Genomic DNA, 10,815 nt, shown 5'->3' with positions numbered 1-10,815 from the left:
AATACTTGGTTCGCCGTAGAGACGCGCGAGCTCGTGGTTCATTCTTCGCCTCCATACACCGTTCTCTTGCACTCCGCCAAAGATGGTTCTTAGCACCCGCCGTTCGAAAACTCCGAGTGCTCGTAGGTCCTCTTCTAGCAGTGTCCACGTTTCGTGCCCGTAGAGGACAACCGGTCTAATTAGCGTTTTGTACAGTGTGCACTTTGTATGGGGGCTCAAATTGTTCGACCGCAAGTGTTTGTGGAGTCCGTAGTAGGCCCGACTTCCGCTGATAATACGTCTTTTAATCTCACGGCTGTGATTGTGGTCCTCTGTTGCCAGTGAGCCAACCAGCCAAGGTATACGACCTTGTCGACTACCTCGAACTCATCCCCGTTGATTACCACGGTACTGCCCAAGCGGGCCCTGTCGCGTTCGGTCCCGCCCGCATATGCTTCGTTCTAGACCCTCAATTCAATCTTCTCTGCTTCGCGTTTTAGTCTAGTGTACTGATCTTCCACCGCCTCAAATGTTCTGCCGACAGCATCCACGTCGTCAGCAAAGCAGATAAATTGAATGGATTTATTAAAAATCGTGCCCCGCATTTCCATCGCCGCTCCTCTTATAACACCTTCAAGCGCAATGTTGAATAGCAGGCAGGAAAGACCATCTCCTTGTCGAAGTCCCCTGTGATTTTCGAATGGGTCCGACAATCTACCCGAGATTCTCACACAGCACTGGATCCCATCCATCGTAGCCATGATAAGTCTAGTAAGCTTACCCGGAAAGCCGTTTTCGTCCAAAATTTTCCAAAGCTCTTGTCAATTTACGCTATCATATGCGGCTTTAAAATCAATGAACAGGTAATGCGTGGGGACTCGGAATTCGCGGTACTTCTGGAGGATCTGCCGCAGGGTGAAGATTTGGTCCGTTGTAAACCGACCCTCCATGAAGCCGGCCTGGTAACTTCCCACAAATCTATCGGCTATTGGCGATAGTCGATGAAAGATGACTTGGGACAGCACTTTGTAGGCGGCATTCAGGATAGTGACTGCTCGGTAGTTCTTACAATCCAGCTTATCACCTTTCTTGTAGTTATGGCAGATAACCTCGTCTTTCCACTCCTCCGGTAGTTGTTCCGTATCCCAAATCTTGACAATCAGTTGATGCAGACAGCCGGCTAACTTGTCCGGGCTCATTTTAATAAGTTCCACTCCAATACCATCCTTTCCCGCTGCTTTGTTGTTCTTCAGCCGCCGCATGGCTTCTTTAACTTCCCTTATCGGGGGTGGCACATCTTCGTTGTTTGCTGCACCAATGTGGTCACTTCCTCCGCTATCATGGTCTTCCGCCTGCACGCCATTCAGGTATTCATCGAAAGCTGCTTCCATCTTTCGATCACCGCACGGTCGTCAGTCAAGATACCTCCAATTTTATCTCTGCACATTTCGGCCCGCGGCACGAAGCCTTTGTGAGATCCGTTGAGTCTCTGATAGAACTTCCGAGTGTCGTGAAAGCGGTACAGCTGTTCGAGTTCTTCGCATTCGTTCTTCTCTTGGTGGCGCTTCTTCTTCTTGAAGAGTCGGGTTTGCTGCCGCCGCTTCTGTTTGTATCGCTCCACATTCTGACGGGTGGCTCTACGCAGCATTTGTACCCGCGCTGCGTTCTTCTCACCCAATATCTGCTGGCATTCCTCGTCAAACCATGCGTTACGTCGATTCGGTGCCACACGGCCTAGGGCGTTCTCCGCTACGTTGTTAATGTTTTCACGGCATTCCAACAGCCCCCAGAGGACCTTCATCCATCTCACCCTCTTCCAGCAGCGCGGTTTAGAGAGATAACACGTAGTTTTCGGTGACCTCTGGTTGGTTCAGTCGCGCTAGATTATACCGTGGCGGGCGCCGGTATCGTATTTCGTATGTTGTTTACAACAGATAGTTTTTGACGTATTCTCACCATCACTAGGTAGTGATCCGAATCAATGTTAGCGCCCGAATAGGTTCTGACGTCGATAATGTCTGAAAAGTGCCGACCATCTATCAGAACGTGGTCGATTTGTGATTCTGTCTGGTTGGGTGATCTCCAGGTGTACCGATGGTAGAGGTTATGCTCGAAGAAGGTACTACGTATGGCCATGTTCTTGGAGGCGGCGAAGTCGACAAGTGTTAGGCCGTTTTCGTTCGTTTGCGGGTGAGCGCTGAACCGTCCAATCACCGGTTTGAATTCCTCCTCCTGACCAACCTGAGCATTACAGTCCGCGATGATAATTTTGATCATGTCTTGGGCAGCGATCGTATTGACGCTCCAACTGCGCGTAGAATTCGTCTTTGTCCATCATCGGTACTTCCGAGGTGAGGGCTGTGCACGTTAATTATGCTTATATATAAGAATCGGCCCTTGATTCTTAATCTGCACATTCGGGGGTTGATCGGCCACCACCTGATCACCCGCTTTTGCATCTCACCCATCACTATAAAAGCTGTGCCCAGCTCGTGTGTATTGCCGCAGCTCTGGTAGATGGTATGTATGACCATCTCTATACGTACGTACCATCGTTCCTTTCCAGCATACCTCCTGCAGCGCTACGATATCGAACTTGCGGCTCTTCACTTCTTTGGAAAGCACGTAGGTACTTCCGAGGAAATTTAGAGACCGACAGTTCCATGTTCCCAATTTTCAATCGTTAGTCTGTTTTCGTCACCTGGGTCTTTGCCGATAGTTCCGATTAGAGTTATTATTATTACTTACGAAGTCCATTGCTTTGATTTTTAGTGGTTCAGGCTTGCAAAGCCCGCAACCAACCCCACAGTATCGCCGGAGGGCCACCGTAGCTCGAAGGAGCCCCCTATCAGCATACGACCTTGGTTTCCACCGGGGTTGGCTACCCCATCTCCACCGAGGTTGCTCGTATCCCGGCTGGTACCACGAGGAGGTAGGGGTAGGAGTTGCTAAGTAAGATGCTGTGGACCACTGTGGGGTCTATTTCAGGCACCGATGGTACGCATTACCAAGCCGTTTACCAGCCAAGGTGTGGGCTATGCACGTTGATAATGCCAATGTTGAAAAAACGGCCTCTAATCCTCAACTTGAATGTAGCGCAGACCCCAGAACAGCATTAAAATGTTATTAATTAATTTTATCATCATTTAAATTCTATTTCTTATTCTTATTATTCTTATTAATACCATCACAGCCACAATAAAGGATTCCTGGAAATTATTTTAATTATTTCTATTTATAGAAATATTTCAAATTATTTTCTTGTCTGTATTAACATTTGCATAATATCAGTGATATATTGCAAATGTTTAATCGGCCAGGCCAACTGTGAAGTATTGCCGCGAAGACAATTTACGAAATGAATCTTGTGTGAATAAGTTATTCATACATAGATGCATTTCAAAATCAACAGGGGAAGAAGAAACGGGGACGTCTCGTACCAACCGTTTCTGATTAATTGTAACTTTTTTTCGTTGGCAGTATCTTTGCTAATAAAGGTTAAGTGATACTCCGGACCCTCGGGGATGAACTTATGATTTTTAGACCAAAAGCCAGGCTGCAATAGGCCAAGGTTATAGCGCCTTATTTCGCTCTCTGAAAATATATTAAACTAACCATCTACCAAAAGTATTAACATAAATTATTTTATAAAAAAGTCAAGTTTTCAATAATAACCAAATAAAGAAATAAACAAGAGGAAATGATTAAGTTCCCAGTTTGTGCTGTGATTTTAACCGCCAGATAGATTACTTCTGGATGGCACTGATCCCAGTTCCTCCTGGGCTCGATATTAAATATATTGCTGCTGCTTCGAATTACCCCGTAGCAGCCGCACACCATCAGTCTCCAATGAGGTCTTGTTGCCTTTCAACTGCCACCGTTGAATGAACTCCGCACCTGCCGCTTGAGTAAGACTTTCAAATTTAACCAATTCGACAGCGACGGCTTCTTTAAATTTTTCGATTTGTTCCGAGTTGGCTCCAATTCTAGATTGTTGCATCCTGCCAAAGACCGGTTTTGACCGCCGGAGATATTTAACTTGCACAGCTCTATCCACAGTTACAAAAGTCAAAGCACATCGGACTCTCATTCGCCAACTTCCGGTCCTTCTCACTTGCTCCAAGATTCAATCGGGAAGTACCAACCGGAACTGACGAAATGGTAGGAAATTCTAGCTTACAAGTATCGAAAGAATCCACATTACACTATTTTTCACTTCAAATGGTCGAGCCACGCAAAACTTAAAACTCAATTACACAGCGACATCCAATTAGCAGAAAGTTTTCCAGATCTCAAAAGGAAAAATGCACTGTACTTTTACTTTTTTTTTTCGATGGGCTGATTTCACACGGTTTCTAACGAATTCGGTAATTAAATTTTATGTTAAAATCGAAGTTAAATTTTTCAATTTAAAAACGAAAAATTCGCCACGTAAAAATTTTCACGTTCGTCCGCGCTCGCGGGTTACTGCGATCTCTTCTAATTAATTTTATCATCATTTAAACAAGAAAAACAAAGCAACTCTGTTTGGTGTATGAAAAATCTACCAGTTTATGATAAAGAGAATCAAAGCCTACATAGTTTTCTTCCAATGGCAACTAACACGAATTGCACGCAAATTATCGATTGAACTTATTCAAAATTCACTGTAAAAACGTACGTTTTTACGTAATTGTATAACTGTTTCTATTTTTATACTCACCATTTCGAGTTTATTTCATTTTCAGGATAGTGAAGCTTGAAAAGTGCAAACAAAGCCAGAAGCAAGCAATGACCGTTCGAGAATGTCATCCAAACTACCAATCCGTAAAACGATCGATCCCCTGTTTAAAATTGTTTCCGACTTGGACAAACCCTCCATTCAATCTTCATCGCCTATTCCGATTGCACTGGACTCGGATGATGAACCGTACCGGAAATCCAGCTACCAACGGTCGCGTCAGAAGGGCCACAAAAGTCGAATCCCCGGACCAGTTAAGACATACACGGGGGTGATCGTTAGTCGAAGCAAGAGCGTAGAGGATCTGCAAGCGGGAAACGACGAACATCGAAGTCAAAACAGGAGTCGAAAAACAAGCGGAGACCATCACGTGGAGCGGATTGTCCGAGCCAAGGACCATCAAATCAATAAGCTAGTTGAAAAGATTACAACTTTATTTGAATGTAACAATCAGTTTGCGATCGAGAACGAGAAATTGCAAAAAGAATACCAGCAAGTGCAGCAGAATCTGAAGGCACTGGAGACCACTAAACCGAAGAGTTGCGATAGTTGTGCGGAATTCGGGCATGAGAGGGAAAATCTTGCTAAGGAAAATGGTGACCTGAGGAACGATATTAAAATGATGAAAATTCTAGTCTATCGATTGAACGTTCAAGTCGAACGGTACCAGGAGGTGATACGAAAGGAAAAGACAGTGAGGGGGGACATTCCTAAAATCGACTTCGTCGATAGTTCGTACGGGGGAAGCAAAGACAATCTGAACTGGGGACCGGTGAACTCGCACACCCTGGGACCTCTGCTGAATGCGTACGAGGAAACGATCGGGGAGAAAAACGATCTGGTGCAACAGTATGAACAGGAGCTGATCGATTTTACCGGGAAGCTGAAGCAAACGCTGGAGGAGAACGAAAAGCTTCACCGAGATATGGAGGAGATCAAGAGCACTCAGAGCAGTTGGCTTTCGGAACGAGCGCGGTTGCAGGCGCAGATTGATGTGTTCAAAAGTAAGGCCGAAATACAGGGCAAGCGGGCCGATCTGGCGAAGGAGAAGTTGGTTGAAGTTTTGAAATGTTACGAACAGAAAAGTAGGAAATAATTAATGATTTTAAAACAGTTTATTCTTATATTTCTTATACTTACAGTACAAGCTCAGTGCCTTGACATCGAACGCTTGCAGGAAGCTTATTCCAGGGCGAAAGGAGAATTAACTTCCTTGAGGAATCTTAATCAAAGACCTGAGGTTGTAGTTGAAAGTATGAAAGAATGTCAAAGGTATGTTTGAAGTTTTTGACTCTATTTTGAACTATTGAACCATCCTTTTTTTACTTAGATTATTTGAAGAACTAAAAATTCAGCATCATTCCGAAAAAACACGATCCACAGAAGAAGCAGCGACGTGGAAAGCAACCATTGAAGCGAAAGATCAAGAGATTTCCCAATTGAAGTCACATGTTGTCGAACAGCAGAAAATTCTCGAGCGACACAAAGAAATTAATGAGTCGGTGTTTTTGGTAATGTAAATCTAAACTGTTTCGAATTAATTTTGATCTTTTTCAGGGTCCTGATGGATAAGTCTAGAGCTCTCAAACAATCGCTTCACCGCAGTAAACAATCAAAAGAAGCTCTTAAAGCTCGCCTGAAAAGCGTGGCCGGCAGCAGCCGAAACGTTGAACAGCAACAACGCGAACCGCCGCGCGATTATTGGCCAACTATTAAAGCTTTACAAGCTAAAATTCTCGAACGGGACCAACAGCTTCAGGGCCTCCAGATCCGACATGCTGCAGAGATCAATCAACTACAGCGCCGACTGCAGCAACGTGAGGACAGCCTACGGAAGGTTCTCGAAGAGAAGGTGCAGTTTAGGAAGGTGTAGCCGTCTGTTTTCAGTGGAATTCCACAAATCGTTAGTAGTAGTATGTTCGCAAAGTACAAAGCAATTCCGTCATGACAATTATTCAGCAAGCAAATAAAAATATCGAATGCACTATCGTTAAAACGATGTAGTACTTATAGCTTCAAAACTAGTCCAATTATAAGCCTTATCAGAATGATATCAAAAATACTTGTTCTTAATTTGTAAGAGAATTTTTCCTACTTGGTATCATCATCTAATACTATAAGCGCCTTATTTTGTCCGTACCCAAAACCAGTCCCCTGACAGGGCGTCGGACGTGTTTTTGTAGGCGTCGGGCGTATGTTTATCCGGGCAAAATTAGCGGTAGGCCCAGAAAAGAAGTTGGTGACAAATTTTGCAACAGATTTGGACTAGATTCCAAATTTAGGATCGTATATTGGGTCAAATATTGAACCGCATTCTGGACCAAAACCAGATTTCGAACCTGAACCACATTTTTGGTCACATTTTTTTATCAGTCTTCGGATCAGATTTTGGGTCAAATTTTGGACCAGATTCTGAGACTGAACCAGTTTATAAACCAGCTTTTGGACTCCATTTTTGATCAAAATTTTTTGGCCAGATTTGGGATTTGGAGCAGATTTTGAGCCCCAGGTTTTTGATTAGTTGTTAAGCAGCCAACCAGATTTTGGATCAGGCTTTGAACCTGTTTCCGAACCATATTTTGGACTTGGACTATATCGTGGGCTACATTTTAATCCACTTTTGTTTTAGGTTTCGGAACAGATTTGGACTAGAGTCTGGACTAAATTTTGAATCACATTTTTGATCAGATTATTTATCCCATGTTGGATTAGATTTTGGACCCAGATTGTAGAACTGCATCAGATTCTGGATCAGATTTGGGCCACATTTTTAACAGATTTTGACCAAATTTTGGACCAGACTCTGGACCTGACCTAGGTTGTGACCCTTGCCTCGATTCTGAACTATATTTTTTTATCAGATTTTGGACCAGATTCTGAATCAAATTAGGGTCTAGATTCGAGAGCTGGACCAGAACAGATTTTGGGCCACATTTTTGATCAAACTTTAAACCACACACCAGATTTTGGATTAGGGTTTCAACCGGATTCTGAACCTGGACCGTATATTAGACCTGGGCTAGATCACGAATCACATTATTTACTAAATTTTGTTCCAGATTTTGGAACAGATTTAAACTAGATTCTGAACTAGATTTTGGTTTACATTTCCGATTAGATTTTGGCCATATTTTGGACCTGAATCAGATGATGGACCTCTATCAGATTCCAGATTTTCGACCACATTTTTATCAAATTTGGACCAGCTGATTAATAATATTTTGGATCACATTTTTGATCAATTTTGGATCAGATTTGGGACCAGACTTTGAACCATATTCTGGACCAGGGCCAGATTTTGGGCCTCGACCAGATTCTGGATCATATTTATATCAGATTTTGGTCCAGATTTCGGATCAAATTTTGGACCAGATTTTAAACCAATTTCTGGACCATGTTTTGGATCTGAACGTATCAAATTTTGATCCAGATTTTGGGACATATTTGAACTACATTGTGGACTATGTTTTACAATTTTACTTTAGCAGCCGAGAGCCGGGGTGGCTCTTGTCGTATCAAGAATTCTTCTCTATTGTACGTTGTACCCGGCCCTGGGCTACTCGTCGCCAAGTTGTTGCGCCTCTCGGCACACGCAAGTCGGCTTCAACCTGGTCGAGCCATCTAGCACGTTGGGCCCCTTTATTGCTGGTACCGGTGGGGTTCTTGAAGAGAACGGATTTCACTGCACAGTCGTCCGGCATCCTTGCACTATGGGCCAGACATTAAAATTTCGGGACAAATTAATTTGCGGTTAAACGGCATATCTCAGCTCAATGTGGTCTTCGGCAACTTTTTGAATGACAAAATGATGCATGTTTTGAAGAAGTCGTAAAATATTTAGGTGGTACTTTAACAACAATTTAAGTAATAACTTCTTGAGTAAATTTTTTTTCACGCTTCAAAATATTAAAGATAAACTAATTTCAAGTATTTTTTCTGAAGATATCAAACTTCTACCTTTTACCCATTTTCAGCAATAGACCTTTGTTTATAAACGACCCCTCAAATCACATTTCTTCTTGTAACATGTTTATTTCAACAGACAGCTCAATGTGATGTTCTAGATTACATTTTGCACATAAAAAAGGAATATTTTTGCTGAAGACTGTTTTGCTTTTTCTGCATTAATTAATAAGATATAACTGTTTTTAGGTTAAAAACCGTCTGATAAAAAATGCGTATTTTTTCAAGGGTGGTGTCTTCGGAGAAGTAAAATATAACGCATCTTCCTGCACTATTAGGGTGACCATGAATTTACCTATTAGGGTGATACAAACTTTTGTTTTCTAAAATAATTTCAAAAAAAAATTTTTTCTCCAAAAGTTGCAGAACATACTAAAATAAGCAACTTTGCTGAATAAAATAACTATTTTAGCCGGTTGCGAAATATAATGGTGTTAAAAAAGAGCACTAAAAATCAATTACACTCAATAACTTTGCACGCGATTATTTTATTGTTTTCGAATGTTCTACAAAGTTATTTAGTATGTTGAAATACATATTTTCTGTGAAGACTGTTTGACGCTAGGACGCATATTTATTAAGTTATAAAATGTATGAAAAAAAAATCCACACTATTCCCAGGTATTCCTAGCCATGGTATTCCCAGGCATTCTCTGAAATATACATTTGGGCAGATAGCTTTAATAATTCCCTAAAAATTGGCATGCAAACTAATTGCAGATACTTGCAGAAGGCTAAGATATTCGGATTTTTCATCAGACGGTTTTAAACCTAAAATCACTTATATCATATTAATTAATGCATATAAAGCAAACCAGTCTTCAGCAAGAATATTCCTTTTTTTATGTGCAAAATATTTTCTAGAACATCACATTGAGTTGTCTGTTGAAAAAAATATGTTACAAGAAGATATATGATTTGAGGGGTCATTTATAAACAAAGGTCTATTGCTGAAAATGGGTAAAAGGTATAAGTTTCACATCTTCAGAAAAATTACTTGAAATTGGTTTATCTTGAATATTTTGAAACCAAAAAGGTGAATAAGTTTACTCAAAAAGTTATTACTTAAATTGTTGTTTAGGTAACGCTTAAATATTGGACGACCCCTTTAAAATATGCATCAATTTTTTATTCAAAGAGTTGCCGAAGACCACATTGAGCTGAGATATGCCGTTTAACCGCAAATATTTTTGTCCCGAAATTTTAATTTCTGGCCCATTGTGCCTTGCGACGTGGCCGGCCTACCGTAGTCTCCCAACTTATATCAAGTGTACGATAGCAATCTCTTTAAACAGTACCTGTAGCTTGTCATTCATACACCTCCGCCACTCTCCGCTTTCCGTTTGTACACCGTCAAAAATGGTCCGCAACACCTTTCATTCACGGCTACTGCACGCACATTGCGTCAGCTTTGTGCGGCAGCGTATGCTCCTAGATCGAAACATCTTGCGGAGGGAAAAGTAAGCTCGATTTCCAGCCTGAATGCGTCGTTGGATCTCCTTACTCGTATTATTGCCGACGGTGACCAGAGATCCCAAATATACGAACTCATTAACCACCTCCAGTTTGTCGCCGTCAATAGTCACTGTCTGTGGGAGGCAAACGTTGCTTTCTCTGGAACCTCTTCCTACCATATATTTAGCCTACGTTTTTAGTCTGGCGTAGATTGCCTCCGCCGTCCCAAGGTTTTTAGTAATGATGTTGAGGTCATCTGCGAATGCTAGAAGTTAGCTACTCTTGCTGAAGATCGTTCCTCTCGTCTCGATGCCCGCTCGCCGGATTACACCTTCAATAGTGACATTGAATGACATACAGGACAGTTCATCCCTTTGCCCTTGCCGCAACCCTCTGCAGGATTCGAGACTGTCCCGAAACGCGCCCGTAGCACATCACTCGCTCCAGAGTAGTTTTGATCAGCCGCGTCAGTTTGTTCGGAAAACCGTACTCGTGCATTATCTGCCATAGCTTTTCTCGTTCAACTGTATCGTATGCTGCCCTGAAGTCCACGAAAATATGATGCGTGGGCACGTAGCACTCTCAAAATTTCCGGAGGATGTGTCGAAGAAAGTAAAAATTTGATCCGTAGTAGCACGCGCCCCCATAAAGCCCGCCTGATACTGCCCTACGAATTCTCTTGCTAATGGGGATAGACG

At 42.4% G+C, this 10,815-nt stretch overlaps 1 protein-coding gene across 1 annotated transcript; it reads left to right on the top strand.

Annotated features, from left to right (window-relative positions):
• Positions 1-4,763: 4,763 nt before the first annotated feature.
• LOC128738078 (protein Cep89 homolog) lies at positions 4,764-6,572 on the top strand. Its single transcript, XM_053832919.1, has 4 exons — positions 4,764-5,784; positions 5,842-5,971; positions 6,030-6,197; positions 6,257-6,572. The coding sequence occupies exons 1-4, from the start codon at positions 4,764-4,766 to the stop codon at positions 6,570-6,572; spliced, it is 1,635 nt and encodes a 544-aa protein (XP_053688894.1).
• Positions 6,573-10,815: the final 4,243 nt, after the last annotated feature.

This window comes from Sabethes cyaneus, chromosome 2 (genome assembly GCF_943734655.1).
Source record: "Sabethes cyaneus chromosome 2, idSabCyanKW18_F2, whole genome shotgun sequence".
NCBI classification, from domain to species: domain Eukaryota; kingdom Metazoa; phylum Arthropoda; class Insecta; order Diptera; family Culicidae; genus Sabethes; species Sabethes cyaneus.
This window is presented reverse-complemented; position numbering and strand designations above follow the sequence as displayed.

Coding starts and splice junctions, on each gene's coding strand:
- LOC128738078 (XM_053832919.1), top strand. CDS start 4,764: ATGTCATCCAAACTACCAATCCGTAAAACGATCGATCCCCTGTTTAAA. Junction 5,972..6,029: donor AGTATGAAAGAATGTCAAAG/GTATGTTTGAAG, acceptor TTTTTTACTTAG/ATTATTTGAAGAACTAAAAA. Junction 6,198..6,256: donor CGACACAAAGAAATTAATGA/GTCGGTGTTTTT, acceptor GATCTTTTTCAG/GGTCCTGATGGATAAGTCTA.